The 14,415-nt window shown below is 41.9% G+C and overlaps 2 protein-coding genes across 2 annotated transcripts in view; both read right to left on the reverse strand.

Moving 5' to 3' along the window:
• The window catches only part of LOC138761745 (uncharacterized), a 186,074-nt gene that overhangs the window by 47,327 nt on the left and 124,332 nt on the right, over positions 1–14,415 (reverse strand). The gene's annotated exons all lie outside the window — the stretch shown is intronic.
• rnf208 (ring finger protein 208) lies at positions 11,072–13,793 on the reverse strand. The gene has a single exon (XM_069894925.1). The coding sequence runs from the start codon at positions 13,013–13,015 to the stop codon at positions 12,278–12,280; it is 738 nt and encodes a 245-aa protein (XP_069751026.1). The 5' UTR covers positions 13,016–13,793; the 3' UTR covers positions 11,072–12,277.

Here is a 14,415-nt window from a genome sequence, read left to right on the forward strand (position 1 = left end):
TTGGTTATGTATCTTTATCTTTGCTATATAAAGTACTGTTTGACCTGCTGAGTTTCTCCAGCATTTTGTGTTTTTACTTCAATCACAATGTCTGCAGACTTGCATGTTTTACTTATGTAGGAGTCGATTAGTTTAAGAGATGGAATGGATAGGAATTGATTGGATCCAGGAGTGAGTTGGTTTGGGGAAGGTTAACTGGATTAGGGGTGACAGAAATTGATAATGAAGTGAATAAACCACTTTTGGGATCAACTGGGTAGGAGGTGGAGAGGCCTAAGGAGAGAGTCGTGAAGTGAAATGAATTAAAGTTGTAATGACTGGAGGATATAGGGGAAAGTTATGGGATGCAGTAGATAGAAAGAGGTTATACGATGGACTGGGTAGGAGGGGTTATGGGATGGAGTGAGTGGGGGTATGTGATGGACTGGGTAGAAGGGGGTCATGGGGCGAAGTGGGTTGGAGGGATTTCTGAAATACAGCTGCTCGAATTGCATTGGTGCTGGGACCCTCAGTTTGTTGTTACATTAATGATTTGGATATGACTGAAGGATGCCAATGACATGAAGATTCATGATATTGTTGATAATGAGGTTAGTGGGCTACAGGAAGATATTGATACATTGGGAAGAAAGCAGAGTAATGACAGATAGGATTTAATCCTGATGCAGTTTGGGAGGACCAATCAGGGTAGGACCTATAGAATAAATGGTAGGACCCTAAGGTGTACTGAGAAAAAGACAGACTTTGTATACAAGCTCAAGGTCCCTGAAGTACAAGTAGATCTGGTGATGAAGAAGTGTACAGAATACTTGTGCAGTTCTGCTCAAACACATGAGTGGAAAGATACAACTGCATGGAGAGAGTGCAGAGGAGATTCACCAGGATGTTGCAAGGGATGCTGTGTTCTAGTTATGTGGAGAGACTGGATCAGCTACCTGTATGCTTTCCTTGAGACTAGGGGAGGGAGCGTGATAGAAGGATACAAAACTATAAGATACATGGCCAGGGTAACTGGTAAAAACTTTTCTGTGTAGCAGAGGTGTTAGGTACCATCTAAATGGTACTGATAGGGTTAGTGGGAATCTGTGGAAGAATCTTTTCACACAGCGGATAGTTGGTACACACTTTGAATGAGTGGAGGAAGCAAGTTCTCCCAACACATTTATGACATATCTAGACGAGCACAAATGGTCATAGAAATCTATGGACTAAGTGTGGGTAAATGGTATTAAATGAGATTAGTGTGCTAGGACCTGATGACCAGCATTGGTATGGTGGGCTGAAGCCCTTGTCTCTCTGCTGTATGGTTCTATTAGTGCCTTGAAACATGTCATCAGCAAAGAATAATTCAGGCCCATTACTAAATTATTACTCAGCCCAAACTGACCCATTGGCCACACTGTCTGTATTATGTTCGCTAATACCTCCCAGATCCATGACCATATTTTATACCCCCCCCCCCCCACTACCCACCACCCCTCCTCCCCACTGATCTATACAGTAAAAAATATACATATATGGAAAAAGCCATTTATATGGTGAAGGTGATGACCTGATTCTCATTACTTGTGAAGATGCTGAAAAAAGATAATCAAAGATATCAAAAGATAACTGGATCAGTATTTGCAGGTTCATGGAGCAAGAACAAGGTACTGGTTGGCTTAATAGACTCTGGGCCAAAATGGCCTCTTTCTGTGTTATAATGACACTGATCTCCAGCTCATTGGGGGAGCCTGCAATCGCTGGACTAAATCTAATGAGGCCTGGTTCTTTGGATTCAGGAGAAAGGACTTGAATAAATTCCCACCTTGGCTTTTTCTTTTGACCAATACTTTCTCTTGCGGAGATGACCTTCCAGCTGGATATCTGTCTTGGGCACCCTCCTCCTCAGATGCCACAATCCGCAGGCAGGCAACAGGGTTGACCATGGAGTACTCCACGCTAATATTTCAGGTTCATGACCCAAACTGCCTAAGCTGCTGAGCATTTCCGAACTTATTTTAAATTTCCAATGTCTGCAAATTTTGATTAACTATATTTGGGAGGGATAAATAGAACAGTACAAAAATGAGTTTGTGTGGGCTATTGGACTGTGATACCAGTTGCATAGGTAACTATTACTTCTAGGTTGGTGGGATCCTCTCATTTTAAGACTGTGCCATGCAGGTGACCTTGAAATATTGGTGTACTGACTATCACAATAAATAGGCATTCACTGACTTCCTGATCTAAGTGATCTATATGAGTCCACAGCTAAGCACCAGAGAAAGATAATACACTGTCAATGAGAATGGAAGAAACACCACAGAGGTCTAAGGGTTCATGGTAACAATGGAAGGTTGTGAGGTTATTTCACTGTTATGTTAAATGAACACAGAATATAGGAGAGTAACACTACTGCATTGGAGAAACAACACCTTATGTCACATGTGGGCACCATCCAACCAGATGGCATTAACATTGACTTCTCTGATTTCCATTAGCCTCCATCCCATCTCTCCTCTTCCACCATTTCTTCTTTCCTCCAGTTCTGCATTAACAGAGCCACCCCCTCCCCTGATAATTCTCATCTTTCCTCCTGCCCTCCGAACAATGTCGCCTTTTGTCTGTTGGTCTGTGCTCCTTCCTCTGCCCTTTCTTCCCTCCTTATCCAGCCTTTTTATTCAGACACTTGCCTGCATTTTGCTAACATCTTGAAAAAGAGCTCAGGTCCGAAATGTTGATTATATATTGTTACTTCCTCTAGATGGTGCGTGACCTGCTCAGTTCCTCTACAATCACAGCATCAGCAGACCTTTGTGTTTTACTCACACAGAACAATACCACACAGTTCAGGTCCTTCAGCCCACAATGTGTTGCCAACCCATATAAACCTACTCCACAATTAATCTAATTTTCCCTCCCTCACAGTCCATTTCCCTTAATTTTTCTTACATCCTTGTGCTTATCTTAGTCTTTGAAATGTCTTTATTCTACAAGCCAATGGTTAAACCACCAGAATAGTTAAAATAAAACTTTTAAGGCCAACAATGTGATTGAGATTGCAGGGAAAAATGCAGAAAAATGCAATGTAAGCAAAAATATTCCATCCTTTTGTGACTGGAGCGTGCTGATAGAAATGTAGTACTGTAAGATTAGTAACACCACTCCACATGGTCAACCAGTGATTCAGTGAGATCATGGAAGTTTTGTCAAACTATTGCAGTCCTGTATCTACACACTCACTCAGCCCACTGTACTGCTGTCAATTTGGAACTTGTTTGAACTGTGCATTTTTATCTCAGACAAACATGAACAAAATACACAAGAGCTGGATTTCAAAACAGCATCTAGAATTGCCAGCTCGATGGAGATGATGCTGAGAGATGTGAGGGATGCTCTGGCTCCACAGTACCCATGGGACATAACGCAGGAGAAGCAGGCTTGGCAGGAAACCCCTTGCTCACATGTGTACAAAATGTGGCAAGTCTTGGTAATTTTGTATGGTAATTGGAGATGGCGCGGCAATGGTACATAGAAACACATTCTCAGCACAGAGGCAACCAGATTCAGGGTGATGACAAATCTGATTAAAAGAGGTAGACATGACATTAAAATATACAAACGGCATTCTGAAATATACCAATCACATCCTGAAATCCAAAGACACCAACTTGAAATTTTGAAGGCCTGCTGTTGGGGTGGTCAATTTATTTATTTTTTTTTTTAATTTAGACATATAGCACGGTAACAGGCCATTTCGGCCTATGTGTCCATGCCGCCAAATTTACACCCCATTAAATTACACCCCCAATATGTTTCAAACGATGGGAGAAAACCAGAGCCCCCGGGGAAAGCCCACAGAGACAGGGAGAATGTACAAACTCCTTACAGACAGTGCAGGATTGAAACCCTGGTCCAGATCGCTGGCACTGAGCTAACCACTACGCCAACCATGTCGTCAATGCCACAACATGCTGCCTATGTCACAGGGTACTGTTTTTAATTCTGTACAAGATATGAATTGCCAGTCTTGTGCACTCCCGGCCCAGGACATGCAATGGGAATCAGCTAGGCCTGCAGCATGGGTCTGGAGAAGCTGTAAGAATGAAACCCCACAGATACAGAAGTTTGGGGTTTGGGTTAGAGAAGAGGTAGTTGCTGGAGGTGGTGGAGAAGATTCAATGAGAGTTGCGGTTGGCTGAGGGAGGTGTTCTGGGCAGTAATGGAGTGTTGGGAGATGAGAATTATTGACTCGAAGGTTTTGATTGGATTTTGGGAGGTGTTGGGAGATGGACTGTTGTAGTTAGGATGCATTAAGCTACATGTTGGGATCAAAAAGTCTGAGGCATGTACAGTATACACTCAGTCCTTGTTACCTGCTGATTCACTTTCCACAGATCCATATGATCATGAACGTGCCTCAGGGATCCATTTTGAACAAATATATCTGTGCACAATGAGGAAATTATTGTTCATATTAATATTTTGACCATCTTCCAGTCAAATTGTGCCAAGTGGTTCCCTGTAGTGTACTGTCCTCCCAGAGAGCAATCTTTGTTCAAATTTAATCTCTGCTTGTAACTTTCAAAACATTCAATGGAAGTAGTTAGTAGTTTAAATAGTGAAACATTTTAGTATGTGTAATGCCTTTAGAACATTATAGGCATGTTTGTGTTATTTAGGGAAACATTGGATGCAAAGGAGGGATCTACATGTTTTATCCATAGGGATTCTGTGCAAAATCCATCTCAGATAACAAGAATTTAGTGAAGCTGGTGAGCAGTATCAGTGATTTGGACCTGTTCAGGGATGTCCTGTAAAAGTTACACAGAAGCAGAGTTTACAGGCCTTGCCGGGATTTCTGGAAGCCCAAAATGAAAATCACAAATCAATCATTCCGATTCCCTTCACATTTAATTGGCCTTTGATTCTGAATCGCATGGACGTTGCACAGGAACTTGATGTCATGTGATCCAATTACTATGCTGTACAGGAATGTAAGCTTGCACGCTCCAATTGTATCTGATATGCTCAGTGATTCTTGAAATATATCGTGAAATACTCAATTAAACAATCCAGGACCACTGTGTTGTAAAAAACTACTTTCCAAAGTCATTAAAATAACAGTAAAACATTTGATATGTATTGAACATGTTTCAGACATCAACAAAATGCTCTTAACCCCTAAAAATTCAACTGTGCAAAGCCATATTTTTCATAATCGTGCAACCAAAAATCATGTTTATCTTCTGGAATGAAGCATGAGAATAGTAAAAACACAGAAATACTGAAGGAACTCAGTAGGTCTCACAGCATCCAGAGGAGGTAAAGATATATAACCGATATCTTGGGCTTGAGCCATGGTATGAGCAGGCAGACGTCTCTGAATGATAATTTCCAGGTTGGAAGTCTGACCATGTATTTTACAGAGCATGGCTTCATTTTCCCACAATGCTCTTTTTGGACTTTTTCAGAGGAATTTGGTCCACAGTCTTTAAGACCACCAGCACTACCTGGTCCCACACATAATCCCAGAATGGAAATTCCCAGACCTGCCAGGGAACTTATTGATCATGCATCCACCACCACATTCCATCAATCATTCCATCCCACTCCACTCATCCAACCTCATAATTCCCAATCGGTCTCTGATCCTTCCCACCAGAATGCAAGTTGTGGTATAGTGTATGTCTTCAGTCATCGTACTCATATTTTTGTGGATATTAAAAAAAAACATCTGAGAGGGAAGAATAGAAAGCCATATTGATTTTTGGGCAGGTTCACAAATAAAAAAAGGATAAAGGCTGAATGCAGGCAAATGGGACTGCTTCACAAAGATAACTTGATCAGTGGAGCCTGTTCTATTCTGTAAAATTTGATAACTCTAACCTAACCTGAAAATTAGAGGTTATCCATATAAAACAGAGATTAGGAAGAACTTCTTTAGCCAGAGGGTCGTGGATCTGTGGAACTTGCTACCGCATACAGCAGTGGAAGCGAGATCACTGGGAGTATTTAAACAAGAAATAGACAAGTATCTCATTAGTGAGGGCATCAAGGGATATGAGGAAAAGGCCGGAACTTGGAACCAGTGTAGAGTAGCTTAGTGTAGTTTTACTGAACAGACTCGATGGGCCTAGTGGCCGCTTCTGTTCCTTTGTCTTGTGATCTTGTGAACTGGCCCAGACCTTTAATACCCTACACACTAATTTCATATTCATCCCATCCCCGTCCCTCTATGGCCTTATTTCTAACCTCTGCACCATAGTGTAGGCCCAAGTAGACGTGGTTGATTTGCCACATAGATTCCAACCTCCAGATGGAATTCCTCACTTTGGGGCTCAAAATGTAATGTCTAGTTCTTCATGGAGAGCTCACTGCTGCACTAAAAGTTCTAGAACTTCAAACAATAATTGTTTAAATTTTTTTTTAATTTTAAATTTACACATACAACAGGCTCTTCCTGCTCATCAGTCCTTGCAGCCTATATACCCCAATTAACCTACAACCCCCGTATGTTTTGAAGGGTTGAAGGAAACCGAAGCTCTGGAGGAAACCCATGAAAGAATGGGTGAATGTGCAAACTCCTTTCAGATAGCTTGGGATTCAAACTCAAGTCGCTGCCGCTGTACTAGTGTTGCACTAGCCACTGTGTTAACTGTGCTGACCGACTTCTTTAAACTATATATACTGCAGCCTCTCGAACCACATCATGAAGTACTCAAAGTTCCCTAAACAGCATCCTGAAATATTGAACGATCCATAATTTGGACAAATAATACCGCAAGACTGAACATTTCTTAAATATGCAAATGAATCCCTCATGCAATGCCCAGACTACTCAAATGGCACTGAACTATTCAAACTGCACTCATTAGAGGGCTGGCTTGTGGCCAATAGTCCCAAGCTTCACTCAGTGGTCAGAATCTCTCTGAGTTACGAGTCTGTGCAATGAAGCAAGGAATTAGAGGCAAGTTTGAGGTCAGGTGCTGGTACATCTGGTTTTGGCCTTGCCAGTGGAATCCACCTGCCAAAGGAAAACATGCTGAGCTGACAGGGCTGATGCACACTCAGAACACAGTGTGGCTAGGTGGTATACTTTCTGTAATATTATTCAGCAATGCCTTCGATTAGCTTTTATGAATTTGTCTTTTATATTAAAAATAATTGAAATTGGGCTGTGCAGGCAGTGCAGCGAGTACAGATTCTGCTTCAGAGTTCCAACAACCTAGGTTTGATCCTGACCTTTTGATTTCCTTCAGTGGGGGGGGTTGATTAGTTGCCTGCTGTTAATTGCCCCTTGTGTAGGTGGGTGATAGAATTAATGGTGATGTTGGAAGAGTAGGTTACAGAGAAAATTAGTGCAGTAATAGGGTACTCTGTGTGTCCTAGCCTAGGTTCATTGGGAGAAATGGCCTCCTTTTAAGGAAAGGCAAATTTTATATAAGAATTTACTTTAATGCTGTCCTAAGACTACACCACTGAAATATTAAATGTGTACAATAATGCTTAAACCATAGCGCACAATGCTCAGTAAACAGACTGAATTACTCACACTTTAAACAATGTGCAAGGATTCCTTAAATGACATTGCCGGATTTGCTGGGATTGTCCAATAGGAAGAGGTGGCATCCTTCTGTAAACGTCAGTAAATTCTGTGTGCCCTGTCACACATGAAAGTGTGGCACCTACTGGTAGAGTGGGAAGACTGAATCTGTCAGTTTGCTCTATTGCTGGACTCCATTCCCTGTGGAGTCTTGCACTGGCACTTCAGTCCTGCTGTGATTCCCTGGCACTGCCTCAGAGAATTGTCCCTGTGTCAATGCAGCACCAAGCTCCCATTAACATCAATGGGGTTTATAGGCAACAAATTTGGGGAAAATGGAGAATATGTTAGATCTTTAAAAATATTTAATTAAATATTTTTACGTTTTTAGCTTTTTGTTTTCTTTGCAATTTCGATTTTTTAAAATTATTTACATCAATTTTAAATCTTTTATATTCAACTATTCAAATTAATATTTATTGTGCACCCAGAGAACCTGTCTACAACATGTAATACTTAAACTATACTCCATTGTGTCAACCTGTAATACTGAAACTGTAGCCCAGAATACTCAGGATAATCTCTGAAATGCTCAGACTGTGCTTGGCATTTCTCATCCTATCGTATTCACATCAAACATAGAAACAACTACACAATGGTTAAAAAAAAACAAGCTGCCAGATACCTGAAATAAAAACAAAATACTGCACTGTTAAGAGATAAGGTAGCATCCGTGGGAAAATTATGAAGTTAACAGAATTATGTTACTTATATTTATAACATAAGTTTTCATAAACATCCTTTTATAAGTAACTTCATGCTCACTTTTGTCAAAGATTCCATATGCTACGTGACCTTGCATATTGTTTTCATTTCATTATTCCACTTATTGTCATATGAAATACTCAAAACTTCAATGAACACTCAAACAAAAGATATTACAAATTATAAACTAAAACATTGAACCACTCTTTGAAATACTAAAAACTACCTTTAGAATGCCGAAATTACTCATATAACTACTGTACTTAAATAATACTTCGAAATACCCAATTTCATATTGCAAACTAACCAGCATAACCCTTAAGACTGCATCCTGAAATATTTAATTTTGATTCCACAATAATTGAATTTCCCTCTAAAATACTCAGTAAGTCCTGAAAAATTCAAATTCTGCCCTGAAATACAATAACCATGTTGAGAATGTTAAAAGCCACACTTTGCTAAAGTCAAACAATACCCTGTGCTCCCTAATATTCTCAAAATGTACCATGAAAAGAGCATAATGTCCTCTGAAATGTTCAGATCATATCTCATGAAACTTATCCTTCTCCATCTTATACTTATAACTTACACGCTGCAATATTTAATTACTCTCTGTAATACTCAACCTTAACACTCAAAGAAATTTGGGTGCACGAAATTTACACCCTTAAACACCCAAACTATGTTTTAATGTATTAAATAGATTTTGAAACTATATCCTGAGTTATTAAACTACATCTTAAAATAGTGAAACCAAACCATAGAATACTTAAACTGTGTTGAAATTCTCAATAACACAGTATAGTGAAATTGTCCAAGAAATACTGCAGCTATTATTTACTGTTCCCTGGTGTACTCAGACTGTAGTTTGAAATACTTCAACTGCATTTTGAATTACTTAAACTGGGATACTTACTTTGTACTCTATAGAATTCAAATTGTACCCAGGTTTACATCTGCAGCATTTATTCAAACTATGTCCTGAGCTATTCTTATAAACTCATCAAGACACAGCCTGAACCTTGTAATATTAACTCACCCCATACTGTTACAGTGTTCTGTACTTCTCAATCTGCACCCAGAAAACACACCCCACTCCATTTAATGCTCATCATACATACTTATTCATCCTACAGTCATGAACATTAAGTGCTCATCTCATCCTGAGATGCTGACACAGTGTACTGAAACATTTAGCATTGAGTTTAACCCTTCCTTTCCTATGTTTGGCAGAAGGCAGAGAATGGGGTTAAAAGGGGACTTTTATGCATGGCTGCAAGTAACCAATGTACTCGATGATGGGACTGCTTGTTTTCACATTATATGTCAACGATTTGGATGATGGAATTGATGGCTTTGTGGTCAAGTTTGTAGTCGATACAAAGATAGGAAGTGGGGCAGATAGTATTGAGGAAGCTCTGAGTCTACAGCAGGAATTAGTCAGGTTAGGGGATTGGACAGGGAAGTGCAGAGAAGTGTATGATCATGTATTTTGGTGGAAGGAATAAAGGTGGAGACTATTTTCTAAATGGCAATGAGTTCAGAAATCAGAGGTATAGAGAGACTTGTGAGTACTCATGCAAGATGCCCTCAAGGTTATCATGCTGGTAGAGTCAAAGGTAATAAAGGCAAATCCAATGCTAGCATTCATTTTGAGAGGAATAGAATATAAAAGCAGAGGTATAATGTCAAATCTTTATAAAGCATTGGTCAGACCACCTTGGAGTATTGTGAGCAGTTTTAGGTTCTTTATTCTAAAATAGGATGCGTTAGCATTGGAGAGGATCCAGAGAAGGTTCACAAGAATGGTCCTCAGAATGAAAGGGTTATTATTTGAGAAGCATTTGGTAGCTCTGGGATTGTACTAGGTGGGCTTTAGAATTAAAACTTACTGAATATGAAAGGCCTGGATAGAGTGGATATGGAGAGGATGTTTCCCATAGTGGGAGAGTCTAGAACCAAAGGGCACAGCCTCACAATACAAAAGCATGCCGTTAGAATAGAGAGAAGGGAAATTTCTTTACCCAGAATCTAGATAAGTCATTGATGTCGTCGGCTGTGGAGGCTGTTATTCAGTATATTTAAGGAGGAAGTAGGTTCTAGATTAGGAATGGAATCAAGGGTTATGGAGAGAAGGCAGGAGAATGAAGTTGAAAAGGATAATAAATCAGCCATGGTGGAATGGTGGGAAAGACTAAATGGGCTGAATGGTCTAATTCCACTCCTGTTTTATAGTCTTTTTTTCATCTAAAATTACAAGCTCTACTTTGTACTTTGTAGATACCTTGGAAAGCTGTGGCAACACAATGTATCTGTGATATCCAGATTGTATCCTGCACTACATAGCTGATGGCCAGGGGTTCCCATCACAGTGCTTGTGATGTTCACCATGCTGCCTCCATTGTTCAGCCTGAATCTTCTGTGCCTTCCATACTTTAAATGCAGCATCTCTTCATGGGCAGCATGGTTAGCGTAGCAGTTAGCGGGTGGCACATGTAGCATAGCAGATGGCTCAACACTATAGCAGCACAGGCAACTTGGGTTTGAATCCACTGCTGGCTGTAAGGAGTTTGTACATTCTCCCCATTACCACGTGGATTTCCTCCGGGTACTCCAATTTCCTCCCACATCCCAAAGACATTTAGCTTACAAGGTTAATTGGTCACCTAGGTGCATTTGGGTGGCGCGGGCTCATGAACCGGAGGAGCCTGTAACTGTGCAGTATCTCTAAATTAAAAATTAAATTAAATTAATAATGTACATTATAACACAGTGAAACATTTTATTCATCCAATTCTCAACAATTATTTGGCATACGGTGTGAAACAGGAGCAGGGAGTGAGGACCCTTCCAATATTCCACCATGTTGCTGTGGGAGTGTTTGCTCCAGTGTTCACCAGTCATTGCCTCAAGTTTAATCCATTGCTGGAAGATGTTCCAGCATTTGTCTATTTAACCCCATAATCACTACAGTAACATGAATACAAGTGAAAGGTCTGATATAGAGTTTATTCACAGAATACAATCAATAAAGAAACATTCTTTATGTTCCCAGCACTGTTCATGGTGACTCCAGCACTGTTTCCTTTAGCAGCAGGTGCTCCATACACATTCGTTAATGATGAAGACAAGGTCTTGTCCATCATGTGTGCCCTAGATGTGTCAATGACTATGGAAGTCGAGGATTACGTTGGGGTGGAGGGGGGGCGGTGGGAAAGAGTTAAAATAATCCCAATTCTCTGGTGAAAGCTGCTCTCTTTTTATTTGGTTACCATTACTGATGGTTATTCTAGAAACAAATAAACTTTAACCCTTAACTGCTCAGCATCACCAGAGTTACAGGCCATTGGGTGTACTCTCACATGCTGCTACTTTGGGCTGAAACTGCAACAACTAAAAAATCTTACAACGTGCAATGACGTAGGGAAGCCAGCCACAAGTCTGTGGTTTAGACAAGGCTGCTTGCAGTTAAAATTAAGTGCTGTGAAATCCTTTCCATCTAAAGACCAACATCTAACATGAAGGTTGAAAAATCTGCCCTTGCACATGCTACATCCTGGTTAAGGATTGAGCACACAGGGCTGAACCTGGGCTGGAATGGGACTGAATATTGAGACATGGACCCGGAAATTTTAAGCAGTAGTGGGCATCAGTTAAGATGCTGCATTGGCAATGGTTTTAGGCATTGTATAATACTGGGATGAAGAAGCAGTTCCGAGGTCAGAGTCAAGTTTGTGCAGGTAGCTTAGCAATGCTGCTTTCAAGCAAATTTATCAGGACAGCTTAATACTTGCCAGTCTGAATTGGATATCTTTGATTTCACAGAAAACACAGAAACTCCCAGATGAGATAAATCGGTTACAGGTAATTTACCATAAAGGATGCTGCAAAAACACAGCAAGTTGTTCAGTCTTGGAGTAATCCTTTTCCTGCTTGCTGCAAGTGCTACCTGGTGACGGGGAGAGCAGGCCATTCCTGCTCCTTCTACATGATGGTACAGGATGAAAGTGGGTTTCGAAGCTGGCAGCTGCAAACTGCCCCACAGTACTGCTGAAAGGTCTGGTAGCAGCTGCGGTCTGCCTCCCCACCCCACTGGCCCGGATTGTTGGAGAGAGCCTCAGCCGGCAAACGGGCAAGAATGCTGGTGTTGACAGCCAGAGCAGCTAGGCCGTAGTCAGTGAAGAGGACGGTCTCCCGGCGGCAGGTTGGGCAGGAGATGAACTTGTACTTGGGACAGGACTCATAGAGGATCTGTAGGCACTCTTCGCACACCGAGTGCAGGCAGGAGAGGATTCGCGGGCGTTTGTTGGTAGCATTGTACACGTGACCACATGTGGGACATTCCAGGGGCTCTGACGTGGCAGACTGGTGAAGTACGTACTGGTTGACGATTACCTCGTCTGATGGTGTCTGGCGATGGTAGCACATCTCGGCACTGGCTTTCCGGTGGCCCTGGCCAAACTTCTCAGCGCGGGGTGGAGTCCTGGCCAGCCTGCTGGGGCTCCGAGCCTTCTCCAAGGCAGGAACATCAGTGCATGCCTGGTTTGCAATGATCTCCGATTCCAGAGGCCAGGCACATTTTCCGACGAGCGGGGGGTCCCGGGAACACTGTGAAGGCCCATAGCGGCCCTGTGAGCTGGGGCAGTCTGCAAACTTCTCCGCCGGCACGATCTTCACTGCCTCCATCTTGATGGCGGCCTGCTGCTGTTTGAGGCACGCCATGGGGAAGGAGGAAAGTGCACAAACTGTAGCTGGCTCGCCCGATTCACAGGCTAGAGCTGAACTCACCACACTGTCTCTCCATGTCTGCACCTTGCAGGCTACCCTCTGTATGCCAACACCTTTCACTTTCCATTCAAAGGAACAAGGCTGCAATACAGTCAGTAGGTAGTATCCCGAACCTTTGGCACACCCTTCATCATTTCCACATACTCCGATATTTATCAGGCGAGGTTGACAGGTGCTGTCAGTGTCAGCCTGACGACAGCAAAGTCTGATTTCTCTTCCTTTCCACCTCCTAATGGCAGCAAATGCTGCAAAATGAAGCACGCAGTGCAAGCATGTTCCAGACGGAGCCCCTGTGACAGTACTGAGTGAGTAGAGCTCACCCACTGAAGGTATTGCTCAGGCAGGGAGAGGGAGCCTGGAGATGCTTGCTCAAATCACAATACCTGAACACAGAGATGATCCGGCACTTGCAGCTTCTAAATGAACACAGTCTTCTCTCCTCCAGCAAAGTGTGTGCCTCTGTGTTTTGCGGTAAGGGCAGTGGCTGATCTGCAGTTTGTTTTCTCGCACTGGCTCTCTCTCTGTCTTCTGTTTACCTCTGATGGCAGTGTTGCCTGCAGCAGCACCGCAGTACTGCAGCTAGCTCACATTTCTCCCATTCAGCACAGTGTGAGGGCTTCAGGCCCAGGTCCTCCAGCGTAGGTTAGCTCTGCAACTGAAGCTAACCTCTGCAACTTGCCTTTTTCATTCATCTGTCTAACCTTCAAAGAGCTCTTACTGTGGTGCAATCAATGCTGAGAAAGCAGAGGATGATGCTTTGCCATTTCCTTCCTGAGTCACAGTGGCTCGGCACTGTTACTGCAAGAGAAAGCAGCACCAGCTATTCCCCGGAGCACTTCACACCCTCTTAGTCAGCGAGGTCACCTCTAGATAGTTCACATTTAACCCCTCCATTCTCCTCTGTGGTCAGTAGTGATATTGTTCTCCTGGCACAAACAGTATCTCAGCTACTGTTAATAGGAAATTAAGAAGCAAAACTGTATTTGTTCCAAGACACCTTAGAAATAAGACTGCTGGACTTGTTTTCCTCTTGAAATTTCCTATTTCCTGACAATGACATTTACTGAGCATTTGTGATCATTTAAATTTAAAATTCAAAATGGGCTTTGATCAGTATAATCTCGTGAGTGCTTGGACTCATCCCAAAGAGAAAATGTTTATTCACTGAGAGGCAATAGATGAAGGGCCACAATTTTCAAAGATCAGCAGACAAAACAAGCAAATGAAGAATCCTGAAGAATCTAAACTGACATTAAAGATGTTTCAAAAGTTTGCTGATTATAGAATGAATGAAAGATTGAAAAGATTAGGAGTCCCAGATAAATCCACTCAGA

Source organism: Narcine bancroftii, chromosome 1 (assembly GCF_036971445.1).
Source record: "Narcine bancroftii isolate sNarBan1 chromosome 1, sNarBan1.hap1, whole genome shotgun sequence".
Taxonomy (NCBI): domain Eukaryota; kingdom Metazoa; phylum Chordata; class Chondrichthyes; order Torpediniformes; family Narcinidae; genus Narcine; species Narcine bancroftii.